The sequence below is a fragment of the Nomascus leucogenys genome, chromosome 13, assembly GCF_006542625.1.
Source record: "Nomascus leucogenys isolate Asia chromosome 13, Asia_NLE_v1, whole genome shotgun sequence".
NCBI classification, from domain to species: domain Eukaryota; kingdom Metazoa; phylum Chordata; class Mammalia; order Primates; family Hylobatidae; genus Nomascus; species Nomascus leucogenys.
The window spans coordinates 13,508,917-13,533,799 of record NC_044393.1 but is presented as its reverse complement, the minus strand read 5'-3'; the positions used below and the strand labels follow the sequence as shown (position 1 = coordinate 13,533,799).

Here is a 24,883-nt window from a genome sequence, read left to right as displayed (position 1 = left end):
CACCACAGGGTGGCCATCGGCATGTCAACCCACTGTTGATTCAGAGGAGTGGGCTCCACCTCATTGGGAGAAGTGCCATTTCAGCAGAAATCCACACGTTAGACGTGTGTTGCTGTTAAGTAAGGGGAAGAGAGAGGACTAGCCTCAGAGCTCTGGCCATGGAAATGACCTCTAAGACTTTTTCATCGTTTTAAATATTTTACCTCTTTCCAGGTGGCCATCTGAGTACATCAGATGGTTTTGCAAAATGCAGACAATTTTTTCCTTGGGGGTGATTTTTGGGGAGAGGGGGCTACTGTAAAAAATAAAACCAAAAGCCCCTTTGCTCCCTCGGAGGTTGAAGTTGCCGGGGGGTGTGGCCGGGGTCATGCATGAGGCGACAGCTCTGCGGGTGCGGGTCTGGGCTCATCTGAACTGTTTGGTTTCATTCCAGTTCCTGTTCAACAGCAACACATAGCCTGACCCTCCTCCACTCCACCTCCACCCACTGTCCGCCTCTGCCCACAGAGCCCACGCCCGACTAGCAGGCATGCCGCGGTAGGTAAGGGCCGCCGGACCGCGTAGAGAGCCGGGCCCCGGACGGACGTTGGTTCTGCACTAAAACCCATCTTCCCCGGATGTGTGTCTCACCCCTCATCCTTTTACTTTTTGCCCCTTCCACTTTGAGTACCAAATCCACAAGCCATTTTTTGAGGAGAGTGAAAGAGAGTACCATGCTGGCGGCGCAGAGGGAAGGGGCCTGCACCTGTCTTGGGGCTCGCCCCACCCAGGGCTCCCTCCTGGAGCATCCCAGGCGGGTGGCACACCAACAGCCCCCCTTGAATCTGCAGGGAGCAACTCTCCACTCCATATTTATTTAAACAAATTTTTCCCCAAAGGCATCCATAGTGCACTAGCATTTTCTTGAACCAATAATGTATTAAATTTTTTGATGTCAGCCTTGCATCAAGGGCTTTATCAAAAAGTACAATAATAAATCCTCAGGTAGTACTGGGAATGGAAGACTTTGCCATGGGCCTGCTGCGTCAGACCAGTACTGGGAAGGAGGACGGTTGTAAGCAGTCGTTATTTAGTGATATTGTGGGTAACGTGAGAAGATAGAACAATGCTATAATATATAATGAACACGTGGGTATTTAATAAGAAACATGATGTGAGATTACTTTGTCCCGCTTATTCTCCGCCCTGTTATCTGCTAGATCTAGTTCTCAATCACTGCTCCCCCGTGTGTATTAGAATGCATGTAAGGTCTTCTTGTGTCCTGATGAAAAATATGTGCTTGAAATGAGAAACTTTGATCTCTGCTTACTAATGTGCCCCATGTCCAAGTCCAACCTGCCTGTGCATGACCTGATCATTACATGGCTGTGGTTCCTAAGCCTGTTGCTGAAGTCATTGTCACTCAGCAATAGGGTGCAGTTTTCCAGGAATAGGCATTTGCCTAATTCCTGGCATGACACTCTAGTGACTTCCTGGTGAGGCCCGGCCTGTCCTGGTACAGCAGGGTCTCACTGTAACTCAGACATTCCAAGGGTATGGGAAGCCATATTCACACCTCACGCTCTGGACATGATTTAGGCAAGCAGGGACACCCCCCACCCCCCACCTTTGGGATCAGCCTCCGCCATTCCAAGTCAGTACTCTTCTTGAGCAGACCGTGATTTGGAAGAGAGGCAACTGCTGGAAACCACACTTCTTGAAACAGCCTGGGTGACGGTCCTTTAGGCAGCCTGCCACCGTCTCCGTCCCGGTTCACCTTGCCGAGAGAGGCGCGTCTGCCCCACCCTCGAATCCTGTGGGGCCTGATGGTGCTCACGACTCTTCCTGCAAAGGGAACTGAAGACCTCCACATTAAGTGGCTTTTTAACAAGAAAAACACGGCAGCTGTAGCTCCCGAGCTACTCTCTTGCCAGCATTTTCACATTTTGCCTTTCTCGTGGTAGAAGCCAGTACAGAGAAATTCTGTGGTGGGAACATTCGAGGTGTCACCCCGCAGAGCTGTGGTGAGGTGTGGATAAGGCTTAGGTGCCAGGCTGTAAGCATTCTGAGCTGGGCTTGTTGTTTTTAAGTCCTGTATATGTATGTAGTAGTTTGGGTGTGTATATATAGTAGCATTTCAAAATGGACGTACTGGTTTAACCTCCTATCCTTGGAGAGCAGCTGGCTCTCCACCTTGTTACATGTATGTTAGAGAGGTAGCGAGCTGCTCTGCTATATGCCTTAAGCCAATATTTACTCATCAGGTCATTATTTTTTACAATGGCCGTGGAATAAACCATTTTTACAAAAATAAAAACAAACAAAAAAAGCAAGGTGTTTTGGTATAATACCTTTTCAGGTGTGTGTGGATACGTGGCTGCATGACCGGGTGGGCGGGGGCGGGGGGGGGGCGTGTCTCAGGGTCTTCTGTGACCTCACAGAACTGTCAGACTGTACAGTTTTCCAACTTGCCATATTCATGATGGGTTTGCATTTTAGCTGCAACAATAAAATTTTTTTCTAAAGAACATGAATTTGGGGTGCTTCCCATTTTTTTTTTCTTTGCTTAATAGAGCTAAACCAGGGTAACTCCTGTTTCTTTCCATCCCTGCTGATGTGAAACAGATGTTGTCAATCAGCTGGGGTTAGAGTTTTCCACTTCTAAGAATTAACCTCAGCATCCCTGCATTGCCAGCACCCTCAGGCTGGAGTGCTTTCCTTGACTGTGAGCTTATTGAACACCTTAGGCCTCAGCCCATTTCCTTCCCAAATCGACGCTCTGCCTGTGCAGGGCCCTCGGATAACTTATCAGTGTTGTTTGAAGAACAGTGTTTTGAGTGAGTTGTAATCTCAAAACCGTATCCCTTACCCAGTTACCTGTAAGACACAATGGTTACCGCATCTCAGTATGTAAAGTCCATTTGATATAGAATTGACTTAGAAATAAGATAAACAATTAGTATAGTTTTTCATTTGTGTACAAAATTAAACAATGTAAATTCCCCCCAAAGTAATTTTTTTGACTTTTTGTTTTGAAGTAATTTTGGACTTGCAAAATGTTGCCAAAATAGTACAAAGAGTTTCCTGGTACCCTCGAAGGTTCCTCGACTGTTTCAAAGCTGGCTGCACACCCAGGCTCATGAGACTGGTAAGAGGACAGGCTGTGGTCATGTGGACCCACAGGGGCCTGGGGCTGCAGATGTCAGTGTGGCTTCCATCGTTTCAGGTATAAAAAAGGGCATCTAAGCTTTCAAGAGGAGGGAGGAGGCTCTAGGGCAGCGGTCCCCAACCTTGTTGGCACCAGGAACCGGTTCCATGGAAGACAGTTTTTCCACAGGCCTGGGGGTGGTGAGGGATGGTTTTGGGATAGAAACTTCCACCTCAGATCATCAGGCATCAGATTCTCATAAGGAGCTTGCAACCTGATCTCTCGCACACACGCAGTTCACAATAGGGTTCACGCTCCTATGAGAACCTGATGCTGCAGCTGATCTAACAGGAGGTGGAGCTCAGGCGGTAATGCTCGCTCGCCACTCACCTCCTGCCATGCAGTCCAGTTCCTAACAGGCCTCAGACCAGTACCGGTCTGTGGCCTGAGGGTTGAGGACCCCTGCTCTAGGCTGGTACTGCTGATGCTTAAAAAGAGAGGGTTTGCCAGAAATCAGATGGGACAAAAGGGCAAAGGCTGTGCCACAGAGTGCCCATATAGGGGAAAGCACGCCTGGAGCCTTCGAGAGCATGCAGAGAAGCCCAGAGACTGCATTTACCGGAGCTGCTGCCTGAGGCCACCCTCCAAGTGTCCCCACAGTACACCACAAGACCACAGGAGTGACCTCACTGGCAGGTATTTGGGGAAACAACCGCTGTCTACTCTTTTGGGTAAAAAGTGAAACACCAATTAAAATAGTTGTTTAATTGAAATTTCAGAAAATTGAACATATGAACAAGGCAAATAAATACTAAGTTAAAAACAATATGTACAGGAAGTATTGATGAGAATGTTCAAGTTAAAGTTCTCCAATGCCATTGCTACAGCAACCTCAAACCCTAGGTTCTCTCTGCACTATTAACACAGACATCTCAGGACATGGTTTGCTTTTTTTTTTTTTTAAGACTTAAATAGGAAACTAATTTTCTTTCTTTAAAGCAATTGCGTTCTTCAGTGAACTTTTAGGCCAGTTGATGGCTTCTTAGCGGCTTATTGACGAGACCCTAGGGTAGCTTCCGAAGCTGGATTGATTGCATTTGGGTGCAGATGGTCAAAGTGAGTGGCCCTACTGCCCGTGCTGCTTAGGGCTCCTGGGCTGATGTGGTGGCTTCTTCCCTTTGTGCTGCTGAACATAGGGAAAGTGAGGTTCACAGTCCACCAGCCGCTGTCTGTGAGCTCCACCAGCACACTGGCTGCAGGTCAGGCTGAGAGTGTGGTTGTAGAAACCCTGGCTTTGTGCCTTCCCACCTTCCCCAGCTCACCAAGGTGACACCTGGCTGCTGCTGAAATGGCCTGAGCAGTCTTGCATTAGCAGGGCCAGCCACCTGCCAGCCTGCTGCACCCCAGTGCCTGTTGACGCAGAAGTGCTGAGCAGCTGACCGGCAGCGAGGCCTGGAGTTCTACACACTTGTCTTGGAGCCTTTTATTTAGGGCCTCAACTTGCCTGGCCTTGGCCCTTTTGTAGGTGGCCACCTAGTGCGGCTCGGCTCTGCATCTCGGGGAAGGTCACACAGACCCTCAGCCAGAAGTCGAGTGCTCCGTTGAGGCCGTGCAGCCCCTGGAATGCTGTACCTTTGCCTTGCTTTTTTCTGCTTCTGTACAAAAGACCAACCCATGCCCTGGGGCTGGGTCAGTGGCCGGAGCCTCAGGTAGAGGTCTGGGCAGCTCACACTCGTGGAGGAGTGCACGGCACCATTACCCAGAGTGCAGGCTATGTCCAGGCCGGGCAGCAGCAAAAAAACTGACGTGAGATTTGTGCTCATCAGCCAGGATTTTTTAAAATATTGTGATTTCAACGTCTGCCTCCTGGCAAAAGACTTCTCTTTGTTCTGAGCAGAGCTTGCCCATCTTCTCAAAAGCTAACCGTCCTTTTTCACCTGAAATAGCAAAGGGACCTGTCAGCAGGTTGGATCCTGCCTTGGCACTTCCAACTCTCCTGGGCCAAGGTGGCCCTAGTGCTTAGTGACTGTGGGTCTCGGTGGTCTCTGCAAAGCGGCAGGGGAGGGAGTATGTGCGGGAGCCCCCACCTGATGACTCACATGGCCTGGGGGCCTTGCTTTTACCTCTAGGATGTTCTGCTGAATCAGAACCCTGCCTTGCCTCTGGCTTCTATCCCAAAAGTCTAAGAAGATAGCGAACACTCCCTGCCACCCCAGCCATGAAGGAGGCCTGCCTTGGCAGGATGCTACAAAGGGTGGAGGTCGGCTGTGTGCCAGGGCTGCTAACGGTGCCCATCCCGGGTGCCCCAGAGCTGTTCTACCTGCTGGGAGAGCTGGGTGTGGCCTCTCGAAGATTCTAAGGGCCCCAGGAACCCTGCTGCGCTGCACAGATTGTGCCACTTTACCAAATGACAATGTGGTTTCCCGGGCTGCCGCCCGCACGGCCTCCAGGTCAGACTGGCACAGGCTGGCAATCTGGTCGATGCTTTCAATGCCCTGTTCGAGATTAGGAGAAAAAGAATCCTTTAGGGGGCCTTCTCAACAGCAGGCAGAGTCCACTTAGTGGCCCTGCAGGGCCAGTCCTAGCGTGGTCTCTGGGGCCTCAGCCCCTTCCTCTTCTCCAGGCTTCCAGGTTTTTTAGGTGGCCTCAGGTTCATGAGAGGCACCTCTGGACTCTGGAAGCGTCTAGCCTCTTCAGCCCTGACACCTACTAGGGAGCCAGGCTGTTAGCAGAACTCGTCTTCCTGGACGCCTGCTGAAAGGTTAGAATTGAAAAGGAGACCTGCTGCTTTCTGGACCTTCCTGCCTCCCTCACGCTCTCCTTACCCTACTCTCCAGGGCAGCCTGTGCCAGTACTTCGCCCGACTCAGGCACATGCCCCCGGGCTGCTCCTGCAGGCCAAGGACCGGCATGCACTGCAGCGCCCGCCTACTGGGCACCTGGGCCTCACTGGTTTTCTGATCTTCTCCTCTTAGAATTTCCTATTGATCCATCCCAGAATGAATGGGAGTTCAATCTGTTTGAACTATCTTTCATCTAGCATCTGTGCAATTCCAAATGCAGGTGAGGCTGAGGGAAAGCGGGCATCCCCTCACATCCATGGGATCTATGTATAGGTTGTATCAAGAGTCTCAAAAATGCTCATATTCTCTAGTCCTAGAATTGGGTCTAGCCTAAGGAGATAATTCAGAACTCCTTGTTTTTTTAAAGCTTTATGCACAAACATGATCATAATGACATGGTTTATGATAAAAATTGGATGCTATTTCCTATGAAAGCAGCTGAGTAGGTTAAATTAAGGTATACCCTTGATAGCCCCTTCATAAAGAATTCTAAAGTGAAAAAAAAAAAAAAAGACCAAAAAACACCACAAATAAGGAATTCTAGGCCGGGCACGGTGGCTCACGCCTGTAATCCCAGCACTTTGGGAGGCCGAGGCAGGCAGATCACAAGGTCAGGAGATCGAGACCATCCTGGCTAACACAGGTAAAACCCCGTCTCTACTAAAAATACAAAAAAATTAGCCGGGCGTGGTGGCGGGCACCTGTAGTCCCAGCTGCTGGGGAGGCTGAGGCAGGAGAATGGTGTGAACCCAGAAGGCAGAGCTTGCAGTGAGCTGAGATCGCGCCACTGCACTCCAGCGTGGGTGACAGAACGAGACTTTGTCTCCAAAGAAAAAAGAACTCTAAAGTGCTGCCAGTCTAACACAAAATGTTCTTATTTTGTTGACTGTTTTTAAACTGTGTTTGGATCAACAATTTTAAATGCTCACGCACACCCACAAACTTTTAAAAGAAGCATACCAAAATGTCAGCCATTGTTTCTGCTACATTCTAGGATGATGGATAACTTTCTTTTCTATCTCTATATTTTATAGCTTTTTTTTTGAGATGGAGTCTTCCTCCGTCGCCCAGGCTGAGTGCAGTGGCATGATCTCGGCTCACTGCAACCTCCGCCTCCCGAGTTCAAGTCCCGAGTAGCTGGGACTACAGGCATGTGCCACCACGCCCAGCTAATTTTGTGCGTGTGTGTGTGTGTGTGTGTGTGTGTGTGTGTGTGTGTGTCTATTATTAGTAGAGATGGGGTTTTGCCGCGTTAGCCAGGCTGGTTTTGAACTCCTGACCTCAGGTGATCTGCCTGCCTTGGCCTCCCGAAGTGCTGGGATTACAGGCGTGAGCCACCACGCCCGGCCCCGGTGGAATCATTTTGAAGTTAACTAACCTTAACCCTAACCACAAGTAGGCTTTTCTGTCAGCCACTAATGGGGAAACGTCAGGCTCACCTTGAGGTGTTTGAGTGCTAGGCATGCGGCCTGCTGGAGCCTTGCATCGTTTTCTGCCAGGGCGTTGGTGTAGAAGAGCAAAGCCTGGGGAGAGTAAGGAGGCTGTGAATGGAGGGGTAAGCAGAAGTGGAGTCCATGGTTCTGGGTCCATCAGTCGCCAGGTGCCGACAGTAAGGCACGCTGTACCCATCTTTCTCTAAACAATGTTCAGGACATGATCGGTCCGTCTTTGGGCCAGGTGTACACAGTCACAAGATCTATACTGTGGTGTTTAATTTATCCCTAGAAACAGATCCCAGGGCTAATACAATGAAGAAAGCTCTTTTTGTCTAATAATATTCCAGAAGTGCATTCTGAAACTGCTGTCTATAAAATGCTCAATCAGAGAAATCGGATGCCCAGCTCAGAACAACAGAAGAACTGATCATCCCATGTGCGTTGCCCTCTTCAGCTGAAAACGGGCAAGGCTGCCGCCTCGGCCCAGAGGGAAACCTGCCTGTTCCCCTCAGCCCTCCTGTCCAGTCACAGCGGTGACCCTGCCCTCTTCGGTCTCATGACCATGGCCACATCAGTTCATGTCTTTGGGCCTAACTTGACTCAGCTGAAAACAAAGCTGGCACTTGCTTCATTGTTATAGAAAGCACACAGGGTTGTGCCCGGCCCGCAGGGGAGTCCAGCGTCTGCGGCTGCAAAGGGAAACCCAGGAGTGGGTTTGCGCTCACTCAGTCGAGTGGCTGCAGCTTCAACTGCACGGGTGGGGTGATAGAGGGGCCCAGGTGTAGAGTTGGCTCCAGGGACATGGGCCCAGAGCCAAAAGAGAATGGCCACCTTTCCATCTGCAGGTGGCTCTCCAAAGTGTCTGCTGCTTTGGGAAGACAGGGAGACTGGGAGTAGGATCAGGTCCTGCCACTCCTCCTACACAGGGCGCTGGTGAAGGCTGTCGGGCCACATCAGCGTGGAAATGTCACACTGCCCACTGCCTCTAACCCCCGGGTCCCAGGTCATGGCAGCCCACTCCTTCCTCAGCACCCTCATCTGAGGCCAAGCGATCTGTCACTGGGTTGGCCCCCACCTCAGTGTTTCCTACTCTCTAAAGTCTGTCACATGAAGATGAAGGCCCTTTCTTTTTTTGAGACAGAGTCTCACTTCGTTGCCCAGGCTGGGGTGCAGTAGCACAATCTCGGCTCACTGCAGCCTCTGCTTCCCATGGAGGCCTTGTTTATATACCCCCATACCCAAAAAAACAAAATACACCTGACTTCAGTGGATCCTTAAAGCCAACTACTAGTTTTCAGGAACTACAGAAGACAGAGAAATACATTAAACTACCATTAAACTTCCCGCAAGCAGCAAAGTCTAAGTCTAGGACAACCTGGGATCAATCAAATTAATTGCAAGCAGAGAAAGAAATGGAGGAAAAAACCTTTAGATTAAGTGGAAATTGAAAGCCATCAGCCAATCACAATGTGTGTCCTTATGTAGATCCTAGTTTAACAAAAAACAAAGCAGAATGCTTGAGGCTTAGAAATGTGAACGTAAGATATATGATATAAAGGAATCGGTTAATTTTTTGGATAAGATAATGGTGTAGAGTTGTGATTTTTGAAAGAATTCTTAACATTTTGACACACATAGTTAACTATTTAAGGTCAAATAGGATGTCTCAGGTTGCTTCAGAGTGATACAGGGGAGTGGGGGGGAAGGGGCAGGACTGGCCATGGGTTGATTGACGGTGGTTGGGCTTGGGTTATGGGTGCAGGTGGATTCATTATATTGCTCTGTCTACTTTTGCAAGTTCAAAAGTCTCCAAATAAAGAGTTAAAAACAACCACAAGGTAGGCGGATGGGCTCCAAGAAGGGCTATTGGCAACGGAACTGGAGATTTCCTCTCCAGTCTGGAGCTGAGACCATCAGTGTAGACTATGCCCTTGATGTCACCCTTCCTGAACCCCTCAGGGTGTGGCGCCTTAAACATACAGTAGTCACAGGCTAAGAGTGAAAAGGCAAGAGAGGTCCATTCTCTTGGTTTTCAAATGGACTGAACACAATGACCCATTACCAGGTAGCCATGAATATTAATTGAAAGTAAATAAGGATGACTATCAAAACACTAAGAAAGGCTGGGCATGGTGGCTCATGCCTGAATTCCCAGCACTTTGGGAAGCCGAGGCGGGCAGATCACAGGGTCAGGAGTTTGAGACCAGCCTGGCCAACATGGTGAAACCCTGTATCTACTAAAAATACAAAAATTAGCCAGGTATGGTGGTGGGCGCCTGTAATCCCAGCTACTCAGGAGGCTGAGGCAGGAGAATTGCTTGAACCCAGGAGGCAGAGGTTGCGAGGTCGTGCCACTGGACTCTAGCCTGGGCAACAGAGCAGAACTCTGTCTAAAAAACAAACAAAAAACCCACTACGAAAAACATTCAGCGTGCAAGTGACATCTCAGAGGCCTAACAGATGTGTTGCTTTGGAAGCAGCAAGGTGCATTCATGTGTGTTAGGTCATAGCCCAGGTCCCTCCATCAAAATAGCTCACAGCCACTGCAGCCCCTGGCACTCACTTCTTTGTGCTTTTCCATGAGAACACCTGCTTACCTATGCCCACACATCTGTGGCCAGGGGCTGCCACCTCCCCTGGACAACGTACCTTTTCCCGGAAGCTTCTGTTCCTGACTGCACCCGCCAGGCGAGCGCTGGCCGCCCTGCACACCCTCGGAGTGCCATCCAGCTGGAGCAGCGCCCAGGCTCTTAAGGTCTGGGGCAGAGGCTGGAGCTGGCCCAGCCGCTTCCCCTGCAGCTTCCGGACCGCCTTGGCCTGCCCCACACAGTGAAGCTCCTCGATGAGTGTCACTAGAAGACAGGAAAGAGGTGGGCCCAGGTCCCCTGAATGAGAGTTTGGCAGGACAGCTGCAAGTTTGCTTGGCTGCTGCCAGTAGCCACAGAGGAACAAATCCCAGACCCACTGGGATGATCACGAAGGCCCAGCCTGGACTGGTTTCACAGGGAGCTCCTGGAATCTCCAGGAAGGCCTTTTAAAACAAGGGATCAAATACGCTCCAAAAATTAATAAAACCACAGCCCACACTTCCAGGGACTCTGGCTAGCCAAGATCACCCTCCTACCCAGCTCTGACCTCTGTTCTGTGCTTTTTAAAGCTGACTTCCCTTGGAGCTAATATCAGCCCCCATCGGCTGAATGCAGAGTCTCATTAAATCGGGGTTCCCAAAAGAACAGTTGGCGGGGACAGATGTAGTGGTTCTGAATTGTAACCTGAGAAACTGCGTGTGACAGGGCTCCGTGGATATTCCTCTGCTATGACAGCCATCCACCACAGTCTTACCTTCCTTGGTGAGCTGGGTGAAGTGCTTCTCCAGGTCAGAGACGCTCTGCCTCTGCAGGTAGCCGTGAAACTGGAACCAGGTAATGATCTGTTCTTCTGGGAGCCCAGCTCCGGGGAGCAGCCCACCACAGCTGACCACCTGCTCCAGGAGCCTGCGGCACACTGGCCAAAGGGGAGAGCACGTCAGGAGAAACTGAGACCTCAACCCTCCACGCTTCTCAGCTAGGAGTAGCCTGGTCAGCTAAAGGGCTTTCTGGGCCGGGCACAGTGGCTCGCGCCTGTAACCCCAGCACTTTGGGAGGCAGAGGTGGGCGGATCACCTGAGGTCAGGAGTTCGAGACCAGCCTGACCAACATGGTGAAACCTCATCTCTACTAAAAATACAAAATTAGCTGGGTGTGGTGGTGCCTGCCTGTTTCCCAGCTACTCTAGAGACTGAGGCAGGAGAATCGCTTGAACCTGGGAGGTGGAGGTTGTAGTGAGCCAAGATTGCGCCACTGCACTCCAGCCTGGACAACGTGAGTGAAACCCCATCTCAAAAAAATAAAAGGGTTTCTGATGGCATGAGGGCAGGTGTCCCTCACTGCATTCCCTGTGCCGTGGGGGAGGAGTGGGCCCAGCTGGAGTCAGGACTATGACTCCAACTCACCTTGAGTCAGACCGTGTTGTGTTCATCCCCATGCCCTGGGCCCCACACCACACCTGGATCTAAATCCCGGAGGCAGGGCCTGGGAATATGCATGTCAACAAGCAGTCCAGGTGGTGCTTGGAACATGACTGTCACCTTTCACTTGCTGCACAGAGAAAGGCAAATTCTGGGGAAGGAGCAGTCCAGCCAGCATTTCTAGATGCCCTCGTGGGCCCCTGCCTGCCTCCCTTCCCATAAGGTTCATTCTTTACCCCTGTCAGGCTCTGGTGGGAGGCATGGAATCTGTCCCCAGAAAAATGCATTGGCGGCCGGGCGCAGTGGCTCATGCCTATAATCCCAGCACTTTGGGAGGCCGAGGCTGGTGATTCACAAGGTCAGGAGTTCGAGACCAGCCTGGCCAATATGGTGAAACCCTGTCTCTACTAAAAATACAAAAAAAAAAGAAAATTAGCCAAGCGTGGTGGTGCGCACCTGTCATCCCAGCTACTTGGAGGCTGAGGCAGAAGAATTGCTTGAACCCGGGAGGTAGAGTTTGCAGTGAGCCATGATTGTGCCACTGTGCTCCAGCCTGGGTGACAGAGTGAGACTCCATCTCAAAAAAAGAACAGAAAAATGCACCAGCCCACCAAGGTTTGCATGCAGCTTCAGGGCTCCACAGACCGCTCAGACAGCCCCAGGTGGAGGCCTCATCTCTCCCAGTGAAAGGGCGGTGACTCGCATTGAAGCCAAGAAACCTCTGTCCAATGGCATGAAGACACAGAAGTGAAGACAGGGCTGAAATGAGGCCAGCTGTGGCCACCCTGAAGGCCCTGGAGACTCAATACAGCCTTTCTGTGGGAGGGGACGACAGGACAGAAGGGAACCCACCTGTTTCCAGCTGTCCCGGGTATTTCCCTCTGACTCTGTGCAGGAAGGTTTTCTTGAGCTGGTTCAGCAGTGTCGTGGCAGGGCAGGACAGGACGCTGCCAGGCCCTGTGCACCCTCTCCACAGCTTCAGGCACCCCTTCCTCCGTGAGGCCTGTGGGATGACTGAAAGCCCCAGTTCAGAAACCTGAATGGTGACTCGGGGAGAGCACATTACAAGGACCCCAAAGGTTTCCCTCCACTAGGACCTGAGGGGGTAGGGAGGAGGGGACGGTGTGGCTTGATGTGAGGTCACTTCCCTGCATTCCCATGTGACACATGAGCAGCTTTGGCTCTAAGCATCTTACCAGGGCGACCACCTGCAGTCCCCACAACAACCTGGGAGGGGCTGCTGTCACCAGCCTCTCCTTATGGACAAGGAACCTGGCCTTCTGAGAGGGGAGGTCACACGGGGCAGAGGCACAGCTGGGATCACAGCTACTCTTTGAGGGCACATTCTGCACCTTGAGTGTGGCCTGGGGTTACCTCACTGAACCCTATGCAGTGCCCTCCTCCTATACAGATAGGAAAGCAGAGGCTCAGAGAGGTGAATCATTTGCCTAGAGTCACACAGCTGACTGAAGAGTATGCTGCAACTCCAAGACTTGCCTCCCTTACCTCCCCGCAAAGAGTGTATGTCTCTGAGCCCAGCCCAGCCACAGCCTCCACTCTGGGCCCTGGTTAACTTTGGCTATTAGGAAGGGAGAAGAGGCTCCCCGAGCTTTGATCCCGTCCCCGTGCCGTTCACACAGGCAGCCCCTGGGTGGTAGCAGCTACTTACTCTCTTCAATGGATGTTGCCTTGCTGACTTTCTCAAAGTCAAGGACAGAAAGTGTCTCCAGAACGTGCTTTTGCTGTGCCACTTCTTCCAGGAGGCATTCCTGGACCAGCCTTGATAAATTAGGGGAGGCCAGTTTCTGGGAAGCAGCCCAGATGCTCCAGGTTAGCATGGAACATGCCCGCTGAGGTCAGCCGTTACGGCTGTGGCTCCCACCTGCTTGTGCCCATCTCTTCTGTCCCAGGGGCAGCTCCCTGACTGTCATCTGGGGATTCCCCTTTCACCAAGGTGGCTGAGCTAATGGGATGCAGGCTGGGCTGCCAGGGACCACCTTTGCCCCCAGAAGGAGGACCAACCTGCCTGAAAGTGAAGCCAACCCACATTGCAAAGCAGAACTGAGAGCTAGTCCTGATAGCACTTGAACCCGTGCATCCAGCCGGGCCTGAAGCCTACCTCTGAGGCTTTCAATACCATGAGCCGATAAATTTTCCTGTTGGCTGAGCCAGTTTGCATTAGGGTTCTGGCACCTATAGATGAGAGTCACCACCACAGCCTTTAGTTTAGGGCTTGGCCTGCGTAAGAGCCACACGAGTATTCACCCAGACCCTGGTCTGCCTCTTCCACTGGGGAACAGCCTCAGTCTCACAGGCTTCCAGGATGCAGGTCTGTCACCCCTTCATGCTTCCCACCACCTTCAAGATGAGCCCTTTGCAAAGAGGACTCCAAACCCCTGTCTGCCCCTCCCTGACAAGTCCCCTAGCCCAGCCACCTGCAGCAGAGCTTTGCAGACTTGGAGGTGTACCGTCAGCAGCACGTCCAGCTCCGGGGCACCGGCTGTGAGTTCCCTGGATGAAGCTTTCAGTGATGATGGTGGGGGCAGGGGGCGGTCCTTTCTGAGTTGAATTGAAAACTGGGTGACCATTCCGGTTAGCAGTTCAGCTCCCTCTGAGGGTGGGGGAACCCTCCCTTCCCAGCGAGCCCCAGGTCAGGGAGGCCCACTCCAGGTCCCAGGGAGTTCAACTGAAGAGGAAGGGGAAAGGAGCAAAGGGCGGCAGCAACTCGAAACAGAGCTGGGCGGTGTAGCCAAGGGCTTGGGGAAGGCAGGGCGGGCAGTCGTCTTCCAGGAGATCTCGTGGAGGTAGAAGACAATTCCAACTCATCCCAGCTCTGTGACGCTGGACAAGTCTGCCTCCCCAAGGCTCAAGTGACTCATCTGTCAAGGGAGGCAGGAGCCCCACACTCAAGGCCATGAGGGGTGCATGAAATACGGTGGGCAAGAGTGCCTCGCACAGTCCGCTCCGTGGTAGAGGCTGGACCTGTTGCCCGACCCACTCACAGCCACTCAGGAAGGGCGGAAGCAAGTGTGGCACAAAATACTGCACTCATCCACGGGATTGTGAGAGGCGAGGAGAAGGAATTGAGCCTCTGCTCTTCCATGTGGTGAGATGTGGATGCAGAAGCCCTCGGGGGCTGGGGCAGGTGAGGCTGCGTAGCCTCGAGGGAAGCTGTCATGGGAGGTGTGGGCCCTGCGGTGGGACAGAGGGAACGGCACTGGGTACTGCTGCCCCTTGGTTAGAGGGCAAAGAGCTTTTTTTTCATTTTCTTTTTCTTTTTTTTTTGAGACAGAGTCTTACTTTCGCCCAGGCTGGAGTGCAGTGGTGCCATCTTGGCTCACCGCAACCTGCGCCTCCCGGGTCCAAGCAATTCTCCTGCCTCAGCCTCCCGAGTAGCTGAGATTACAGGCTCTCACCACCGTGCCAATTTTTGTATTTTTAGTAGAGACAGGGTTTCACCATGTTGGCCAGGCTGGTCTCGAACTCCTGACCTCAGGCAATCCGCCCGCCTCCGCCGCCCAAAATGTTGGGATTACAGGCATGAGCCACTGTGCCTGGCCTCAAAGAACTTCTACTATATACTCGGTGGTTATTTTTTAAGGTTTAAAAAATAATATTAAAAGCTGGTTTCTTGGAGCAGAAGGTTCAGGGCCAGGCTGGGGTGATCTCATCTACTTCGTGGTCTCTGAGGACCGGCTCTGAGCCAAGTGGGGGATGTGCGGGGATGGCGTGGGGAAAGGTGCACGATAGAGTGACAAGAGCTGAGCCAAGGACAGTGGGAGAAACAGACTGGGCGGCTGGCAGGAAACGTGGAGCTTGGGTCACCCGGTAGGAGTGCTGGCCACTGGGTCACTGCTGGAAGGAGGTGCACTCACCGGAGACCCTGGGAGCCCCCAAACAGGGACAGCTCATCCGGGGCGAAGTCGGCATTGAGGAAGGCGAAGCTCTCCAGGATGCACTCCATCAGGCTCTCGGCCGAGGCGTGCTCCTGCCGTGCTCTGCAGGGCTGTGGACGAAGTGGCCAGACCTGAGGGCAGCACTGGGCCCTACCCACCCAACCAGGACACTGGCCAGGGGCCTCACGGCAGACCTGGGCAATGTCCCAGTCCCAAGCCCCAATCCCACACACTGTCCCCCAGCACAAGCCCAGCTGCTGGCCCAAGGCGTGGCACTGGGCGTGGCACCCCCCAAAGTCCCTCCTGAATGGCCTGTGACAAGGTAGGAACAGAATCTTGAGGGGGACAGATCTGAAAACCCTCCCCTGTATCTCAAACACTCATAGGGACAAGGCCAATGGCAGGAGTGAGTGAGCGGCCCCAGCAGGGACCGGGGAGGCAGGAGCGCAGGTGCCTCCCCTAAGAGGGGGCCGCACTCATAGATTGCCCAGTTCTAAGAAAACCCTAAAACATGGATTTTTATGGGAAACTGCCCAGTTTTGAAATACCAACGACAAATTTCAAAGTATTTTAAATACATGGTGTAGGTCAGGCAAACTCCTCTTCACGAGGCTCAGAGGCCTGTGGGCTCCAGGTTCCTCCTCCCTGTTGGGTTTCTCTCCCCAACAGATTAAGGGAGAGTGTTGGGGCCACCAACTCGCCACTGGTCAAGTCACCAGAGCCTCCAGTGGCAGCTCCCTCCCTGGAGATTTCTGTCTTGTCCCCAACTCGTGGCTGGCTCCAGGGCTGGTTCCTGCCCCCGTTCCCAGCACACCCCACCCAGGCCTTGTGTCCAACACAAACTGCAGCCAAGGCACAGCCCAAGCAGAAGCCATAAAACCAAACCAGGATCCTAACCGCGGAGCCAAAGAGAAAATCTCGAGGACGAAGGGAATAACAAGGCTAGTTGCAGAGATCACATTTTCCAATACAAAAATATAGGCATACGTGTGTATGTACGTGTGTATCAATACATGCATATAGACTGCTGATTCTCAATAGTCAAGGTAGTTATGTTCTAGAGGCCCAGGTGGGCGGATCACTTGAGGTCAGGGGTTCAAGACCAGCCTGGCCAACATGATGAAACCCCATCTCTACTAAAAATACAAAAATTAACCGGGTGTGGTGGCACAGACCTGTAGTCTCAGCTACTCAGGAGGCTGAGGCAGGAGAATTGCTTGAACCAGCGAGGCAGAGGTTGCAGTGAGCCAAGATTGTGCCACTGCACTGCAGCCTGAGCAACAGAGCAAGACTCCATCTCAGAAAAAAAAAGGGGGGGGATTATGTTCTATAAAATCATAGCAAAAAAACTGAATCAGCAAAAGCTGAACCATTGCTCCTAAGGGAGATACTGGGTTAGGTTCCTGTGAACCTCTGGTCACAGCAGTTTTATCAACTCAGCAATACAGAACCTTGTATGTGTCTTTCAGTTTAAAGACACCTTATTTAATAGCTATTGTTGGCCGGGTGTGGTGGCTCACGCCTGTAATCCCAGCACTCTGGGAGGCCGAGGCAGGTGGATGACCTGATGTCAGGAGTTCAAGACCAGCCTAGCCAACATAGTGAAACTTCGTCTCTACTAAAAATACAAAAATTAGCCAGGCGTGATGGTAGGTGCCTGTAACCCCAGGTACTAGGGAGGCTGAGGCAAGAGAATCACTTGAACCCAGGAGGTGGAGGTTGCAGTGAGCCGAGATCATGCCACTGCACTCCAACCTGGACAACAGAGTGAGACTCTGTCTCCAAAAAAAAGAAAAAAAAAGTTATTTTTGATTCATTAACGTTGAACTCAATAGCGAGCATCGCTACAACTCATGCCTGAAGGAAGCTCATCTAACACGCATTTTCTCCGTAAGGCATTTCACAGGCTTCCTGGACTGAGGAACACCAGCCGGCACTGAAGCTCTGGGCTTGGGAAGCATTTAAACAGTGAAACTGTCAACAAGAAGCACAAAAACTTGAAAAACATAGCATTAAATAGACCATGAGGACACTTGTTTACCATTTGGGCGTTGAAATAGAAAGGCAAAGCATTGCCTCGCTTGACCTCAGCTGGGAACGTGCGCTTCGAGCAGCTCAGATTTTCTATCACTCTGCCTGGCCCCAAAACCCATTTTGGAATCACCTCGAGTATTGATTTGGGGGTTAGAAATAAATTTTAGCAAGTAGATGAATTCCAAAATACAGAATCCACAAATAATGAGGATAAATCGTGTATATGTATGTGTGTATGTATGCGCTCACACACACAATTTTTTCTTTTGAGAGAGAGAGTCTTGCTCTGTTGCCCAGGCTGGAGTGCATTGATGCGATCTTGGCTCACTGTAACCTCCGCCTCCCGGGTTCAAGTGATTCTCCTGCCTCAGCCTCCCACGTAGCTGGGACTACAGGCACACGCTACCACGCTCGGCTAATTTTTTTGTCTTTTTAGTAGAAATGGGGTTTTGCCATGTTGGCCAGGCTGCTCTTGAACTCCTAGCCTCAAGCAATCCACCTGCCTTGGCCTCCCAAAGTGCTGGGATTACAGACGTGAGCCGCCGCACCCACCATCATATATGTATTCATATACACACAGATTTGCATAAATGTGTGTGTGTGATTTCTTTCCAGAAGAACTAAAAACCACGGTCTGTAATCAATTTGCATTGTTCTGACTTCATTTGCCAAAAAAAGAAAAGTTCCTCAAAGATGTTTAAAATGATTATTGCAGCATTAACATTTTTATGTAAAATGGGTGTAATTTTTCAAAACACAAGTATGTGACAAATGTGCATGCTGACTCAAATTGGTCTACAAAAAAAGGCTGTTAAAAAGTACAAAAAAGGTACAGGCGCGGTGGCTCACGCCTGTAATCCCAACACTTCGGGAGGCTGAGGCAGGAGGATTGCGTGAGTCCAGGAGTTTGAGACCAGCCTGGGCAACAAAGTGAGACCCTGTCTCTACAAAAAATAAACAAAATTAGCCAGGCATGGTGATGTGTGCCTGTAGCCTCAGCTACTCAGAAGGCTGAGGGAGGAGGATCGTGTGATCCCAGGAGGCGGAGGGTGCAGTGAGCCAAGATCGCACCACTGTACTCCAGCCTGGGCAACAGAGTGAGACCCTGTCTCAAGAAAAATGAAAAACATGAAGTACCAAAAAGTTGACATTATTTCTTAAATTTTTTTCTGGAAATTTTCAGTCCTTTTTAACAACCATAGCAGTGATAAACTGAACATATTTTTAAAGTTATGGATGTAAAATGAGAAATTAAACTTTTTTTCCCCTGTGCTGATTTGTCCTGTTGGAGGTGTGGTTGGCGATAAAATGTGTTTGAAGAGAGCTGTTAACTATTTCAGTGCCAAAGTGTATCTTACACAAAAGAGGAAAACAGAAAACAGCAAAATCAGAGAAGTGCACAGCCAGTCTGAGGGCATAAGGACCTCGGGAACACAGAGCAGGAAGGGATGGGCCTGCCGGGGCCAGGTGGAAGTTGCCATTTAAAAGAGGGTGTCCAGGCCGGGTACAGTGGCTCATGCCTGTAATCCTGGCACTTTGGGAGGCTGAGGCAGGCGGATTACCTGAGGTCAGGAGTTTGAGACCAGCCTGGCCAACATGGCGAAACCCCATCTCTACTAAAAATACAAAAATTAGCCAGGCGTGGTGGTGTGCACCTGTAGTCCCAGCTACTCGAGAGGCTGAGGCAGGAGAATTGCTTGAACTTGGGAGGAGGAGGTTGCAGTGAGCCGAGATTGCACCACTACACTCCAGCCTGGGCAACAGAGTGAGACTCCATCTCAAAAAATAAATACATAAAAAATAAAAGAGGGTGTTCAGGGAAGGACACCCTTAAGTTAACTGATGTATTAGTAGGTACTAGTGGTATACATTTGTTTGATGTACATTCAAATTTGTGTAAACACAAAAGGAGAATGTAATAATTTGCCTAGGTCAGTGCCCCTGAAAGCCACCTGCCACCTAAGCCCTCCTGTGAACTGAGAACGGCCCGGGGTATGAGCCCTGTGGAGGAGAAGGTTCAGTGCAGGGTGCGTGGATGAGGCAAACAGGGAACTGCGTGGGGCCTTCCACGGAGCCAGCTCCGACCCTGGCAACACTCTAAGTTTGGGTTTGTAGCCACGAGCCACAGCCCCACCCACCCAGGTCAGAAGGTGCGAGATGGGGCCAGGTTCTGGCTGGACGTGCATGAGCTATCGACTGTGAACTCTTAGAATCTTCCTGAGCCCCATGAGGACTGCTGTTATCTCCACTTGCCAGATGAGGAAACCAAGGCCCAGAGAGACACGGCCCACCCAGGTCACGCAGAGGTGAGGCCAGGATGCCGGCCCAGGCTGCGTGGCCCCAGAGCCCACTCCCGGTCATCATGCCATCAGCAAAGCAGGGCTGCCGCCCAGGGCGGGCTGCGCATACCTTCAGCCTGTCCCGGAAGCCGAGGACCTGGTACTCCAGCTCCCGGAGCTGGGGCTGGGTGGAGTCTGTGGGCCTCAGCAACTCCAGGACCTCCTGCAGAGGCCCCTCGAGGGCCACGCCAGGCCCGTCCTCTCTGTCCCCGGTTGCCCCTTCCTCGTGGCCATTCTGGCTACTCGAGGCTGTGCCGTTGTGGAACAGGGAGCCCTGTGGCAGGCTGGGGATCTCCACTCCTAAGTTCCTCCAGCCAGGCTGCCCTGCAAATGGGCCTCCCGAGAGGTGGGCCATCTCTGGCAGGAGACCTGGGGGCAGGGGGTCCTCCCGAGCCTCCTCTTCAATGGAGGCGTGGGGGCCGATGGCCAAGGGCAGGAAGCCCACATCTGAGGTGGACGCCGACGTGCTCGTCTCCGTGTCTCGGGGGTCCTCAGAGCTGAAGGAGTCCATCTCAGGCAGCTCCTGACTCTGGCTTCTTAGGCTGGGACCCCGGAGGTCGCTGTCAGACGGGTAGCTGAGGATGGAGGTGGCCCTTGGGCCACCCAGCAGCAAGGCCTGCTGTGTTGGCTGCTGTAGGACAGACTGGAGAGGGGACACGGGAACGGCCTCACCAGCCACCCCAGGGACCACAGCAAGTCCCCCAGAGGGGCTTCCCCTGACAGACACCTGCTCTGCATGCCCATGTTCTCAGGATGACTGAGGCCTGCCGAGGTGACCAGCATCCCAGAGGTGCAGACAAGACCCTGTCCCCTCTCTGCACTTATCCCCCATCCCGCCTCCAACTCACTCCCCCCAGCCTCGGCAGCCTCCTGGCTGTTGCTCATGCCCTGTGGGCTGGGCCCCACGTTCCTGCCTCAGGGCCTTTGCACTGACTGTGCTTTCGCCAGAACGCTCTTCCCCATGTGCCTTCACGGCTTGTGCCCTCGCTTCCTCAGGACCTTACTTAGGTGTCACCTCTCCTGAGAACCCTGCCCTGGACAGCCGTTTTTAAGTGGCAACTTCCACCTGGCCCCAGTGGGCCCCTTCCCTTCCTGCTGTCTCCCACAGTCCTTATGCCCCTGGGGCTGGCTGTGCACTTCTCGGATTTTGATATCATCTGTTTCCCCTGTAGAATTTCAGCTCCTTGAGGGCACAGTCTTTGCCTGGCCTGGAGCAGAGCCTGGCATATAGTTTCGTTTGTTTTGTTTTGTTTTGAAATAGTCTCGCTCTGTTGCCCAGGCTGGAGTGCTTTGGTACTGTCTCGGCTCACAGCAACCTTCATCTCCAGGGCTCAAGCAATTCTCCTGCCTCAGCCTCCTGAGTAGCTAGGATTACAGTGGCACTCCACCACGCCTGGCTAATTTTCGTATTTTTAATAGAGACAGGGTTTCGCCATGTTGGCCAGGCTGGTCTCAAACTCCTGACCTCAGGTGACCCACCTGCCTCGGCCTCTCAAAGTACTAGGATTACAGGCATGAGCCACTGCGCCCAGCCTAGTTTTGAATGAGTGAAGTGAATGAATGAATGAATGAAGGGCGTGACATACACACCATAGAAACAGCAGCAGCTGTCATTAAGCATTCTGAGGTTGCCGGCCCTATTCCAGGGCCTTCACATTACCCTCACCACACCCCATGGGGGTGGCACTGCCCTAACCTCGGAGAGGTCCTCAGGCCACACGGGTGGCGAGTACAGTGCCACAGTGTGAATCTGGGTACACGGACACAAACCCTTACCTCTCATCACCTGAACCAATGATAATGGTTGATGTTCATTAACTCAGTTAACTCTCACAACAATCCCATAAGGGCAGTGCTGTTATTCTCACTTCTCTGATACAGAAATTGAAGTCCAGAGAGGGCTGGGCATGGTGACTCATGCCTGTAATCCCAGCACTTTGGGAGGCCGAGGTTGGTGGATCACCTGACATCAGCAGTTCAAGACCAGCCTGGCTAACATGGTGACACCCCATCTCTACTAAAAATACGAAAATTAGCCAGATGTGGTGGCGTGTGCCTGTAATCCCAGCTACTCAGGAGGCTGAGGCAGGAGAATCGCTTGAACCTGGGAGGAGGTGGAGGTTGCAGTGAGCTGAGATTGCACAACTGCACTCCAGCCTGGGCGACAAGAGCGAAACTCTGTCTCAAAAAAAAAAAAAAAAGGTGCATACACTTGCTGGTAGATGGATTGCTGTCTCTGGAAGAATATGGAAGAAATTGATGACAGCATTAAGGAGGGAACCCTGATCCATGGAGATCACGGGAAGGAGATGTTTTACTGGGCACTCTGTCAATACTACTAGAAACATATATATTAAGGCCAAGGCCATGGTTGGGGTGCTAGAACCATCCAGAGAGCCCGTTGCAGATGTCCTGAAGGACCAGCCAAGCCCAGAACCCAGGCTAGGATGGAGGCTGGCAGCAGAGGAAGAAAGCACACAGGAAAACACCCAGGATCGCCCCAAACGGAAGCTGAGCCCGAGGCTTGCCAGGTCTGGGGGGGGCCAGACTGCTCCGCCCAGCTCCCGCGTGCTGCCCCCATCCCAGGGTGACCACAGCGGCCCTGCGCTGGGGAAGGCTCACTCACCAGGTAGTATCTCTCCCGGAAGCTGGGGGTGCTCGGGGGTGTCCAGTTGTACAAGGAGCCCTTCCTGCTGCCCACAGAAAACTTGCCTGTGGGGCTGGGTGACACCAGGAAGCTCTCAGTATCAAACGGGCTGGAGGAGAGAACAGAAGGCCAGGATGCCATCGGCGCCCAGAGGCCGTTTCAGGCGCAGACGGCCCAGCAGGCTCTTAGGTTATACAGGTCGATGGTCTTCATCTTACAATACAATAGCATGGATGGTGTGCGAGGAGCTCTGCTCTAAACTGTTTCTTGTTTTTGAGACAGGTTCTTGCTCTGATGCCCAGGTTGGAATGCAGTGGTGCCATCACAGTTCACTACATCCTTGAATTCCTGGGTTCAAGTGATCCTCCTGCCTCAGCCTCTTGTGTAGCTATGACCACAGGCATGTACCACCATGCCGGACTAATTTTTAAATTTATTTTTATTTTTTGTAAAGACAGGGTCTTGCCATGTTGCCCAGGCTGGTCTCGAATTCCTGGGCTCAAGCAATCCTCCTGCCTCAGCCTCCCAAAGTGCTGGGATTACAGGCCATGAGCCACTGAGCCCAGCCTCTACCAAACTCTTTACACGAATCCTTATTTCCACCCCCAAGACAACCCTCTGTGGACTGGAGAATTATTTACAGGAGAGGAAAGGAAGGCTCTGAGAGATGAGTGACTTGCTTAGGGCAGTGTCACAACCAACCACGCGAGACGGAACTGAATTCACACACACATTTCTCTGACCCCAAAGCCTTAAAGATCACTAAGAGTGATGCTTACTCTTCAGACGTCACTGTACTTAACGGATTTAAGAGGAAATGGGCCGGGTGCGGTGGCTCACACCTGTAATCCCAACACTTCGGGAAGCCAAGGCAGGCAGATCACTTGAGCTCAGGAGTTCGAGACCAGCCTGGATAACCTGGCGAAATCCCCGTCTCTACAAAAAATGAATACATTAGCTGGGCTAATGTGGTGACCGACAGACACTTCTAGTCCCAGCTACTCAGGAGGCAAAGGTGGAAGGAGCACTTGAGCCTGGGAGGTGGAGGCTGCAGTGAGCCGAGATCATGCCACTGCTCTCCAGTCTGGGCAACAGAGCAAGACTCTATCTCAAAAAAAAAAAAAAAAAAAAAAGCAAAATAAAACAGGAAATGGAGGCTTGGGCCTCCAAGGCCAGGGCCTCGCCCATGGTCACAGGTGCGGCCTAGGAACTCCAGGTTACAAGGCCTCGACCCCTTTAGAAATCTTTCTCAAGGCCGGGCGCAGTGGCTCATGCCTGTAATCCCAGCACTTTGGGAGGCCAAGGCGGGTGGATCGCCTGAGGTCAGGACTTCGAGACCAGCCTGGCCAACATGGCGAAACCCCATCTCTCCTAAAAATATAAAAAAATTAGCTGGGCATGGTGGTGGGCACCTGTGATCCCAGCTACTTGAGAGGCTGAGGCTGGGGAATCGCTTGAATCTGGGAGGCAGATGTTGTAGTGAGCCGAGATTGCGCCATTGCACTCCAGCCTGGGCAACAGAGCCAGACTCTGTCTCAAAAAGAAAAAAAGAAACCTTTCTTAGACTCTGACCGCCCTGAGGGCCCTTAGCCAGATGGTTAGGGACAGTGACTGAGCAGGAGAACAGGATCTGGAGGCAGGAAACCAGGCCAATTCATGCTAAATCAAGGAAAGACACCAAGGTCTGAAGGGACAGGGAATCTAAGGCCAATTAACGCAATCTTCCTAAAGCTAACCCAAAAGGAAAAACCCCGTCTCCCCACACTCAGTAGTAAAGGATCAAAGGCAACGCTCCCTACAGCCCTCCCACCTCCAACCACAGCTCAGATGGAAAGGGAGGGTGTGGATGGGCTGCTGGCGAAACAGGGACCATCCCTCTATCTGCATAGGGCGCCATCCACCTCAGCCTCTAACCACAGACCAAATCCTTTATCCAGAAAAGGGGCAGGCCATAGGAACCTCAAACAGGGTACTTAAAGCCCAGAAACTTTGTAACCAGACCCTTGAGCCGCATGCTCGGGCCCACTCCCACCCTGCGGAGTGCTTTCTTGCCTTTTTTTTTTTCTTTTTCTCTGAGACTGTCTTGCTCTGTCATCCAGGCTGGAGTGCAGCGGCACCATCTTGGCTCACTGCAGCCTCTGCCTCCCAGGTTCAAGCAATTCTCCTGCCTTAGCCTCCCAAGTAGCTGAAACTATAAGCCCACGCCACCACGCCTGGCTAATTTTTGTGTTTTTAGTAGAGACGGGGTTTCGCCTTTTTGGCCAGGCTGGTCTCAAACTCCTGACCTCGGGTGATCTGCCCACTTAGGCCTCCCAAAGTGCTGGGATTATAGGTGTGAGCTACTGCGCCCAACCTGCTTTCTTGCTTTAATAAAGCCCTGCTGCTTCATTCCTGCGTTTCATTCCCCTGCTCCTTTTCTGCGTTTTGTTCAAGTCTTTGTTCAAAACGCCAAGGACTTGAACAACTCATTGTCCAGACCCTCCACCAGTAACAACTGGACACCCCCAGTTAGAGGCCCCTTTGAGAAGCTCAGCTGATGAACAGGGAACACTCGGT

The 24,883-nt window shown here is 52.0% G+C and overlaps 2 protein-coding genes across 7 annotated transcripts in view; one reads left to right on the top strand and one right to left on the bottom strand.

The window, feature by feature from the left end:
- The window catches only part of PTPN1 (protein tyrosine phosphatase non-receptor type 1), a 71,738-nt gene extending 69,225 nt beyond the window's left edge, over window positions 1-2,513 (top strand). For 4 of the 5 annotated variants that reach the window (XM_030825426.1, XM_030825428.1, XM_030825425.1 and 1 more), the window contains exon 10: window positions 434-2,509. In XM_030825426.1, the coding sequence (XP_030681286.1) occupies window positions 434-457 (24 nt within the window). In that variant the 3' untranslated portion in view covers window positions 458-2,509. Of the gene's footprint in view, window positions 1-433 lie in introns of all 5 variants that reach the window. The other variant, XM_030825424.1, reaches the window with a different exon arrangement.
- Window positions 2,514-3,852: 1,339 nt separating this feature from the next.
- RIPOR3 (RIPOR family member 3) overlaps window positions 3,853-24,883 on the bottom strand; it is a 105,093-nt gene continuing 84,062 nt past the window's right edge. For both annotated transcript variants that reach the window (XM_030825575.1, XM_030825576.1), the window contains exons 12-22: window positions 22,307-22,436; window positions 19,751-20,323; window positions 15,287-15,417; window positions 13,847-13,970; window positions 13,081-13,216; window positions 12,264-12,425; window positions 10,748-10,909; window positions 10,055-10,257; window positions 7,409-7,492; window positions 5,532-5,622; window positions 3,853-5,064 (exon numbers count right to left, since the gene is read on the bottom strand). In XM_030825575.1, the coding sequence (XP_030681435.1) occupies window positions 4,964-5,064; window positions 5,532-5,622; window positions 7,409-7,492; window positions 10,055-10,257; window positions 10,748-10,909; window positions 12,264-12,425; window positions 13,081-13,216; window positions 13,847-13,970; window positions 15,287-15,417; window positions 19,751-20,323; window positions 22,307-22,436 (1,897 nt within the window). In that variant the 3' untranslated portion in view covers window positions 3,853-4,963. The remainder of the gene's footprint in view (window positions 5,065-5,531; window positions 5,623-7,408; window positions 7,493-10,054; window positions 10,258-10,747; window positions 10,910-12,263; window positions 12,426-13,080; window positions 13,217-13,846; window positions 13,971-15,286; window positions 15,418-19,750; window positions 20,324-22,306; window positions 22,437-24,883) is intronic.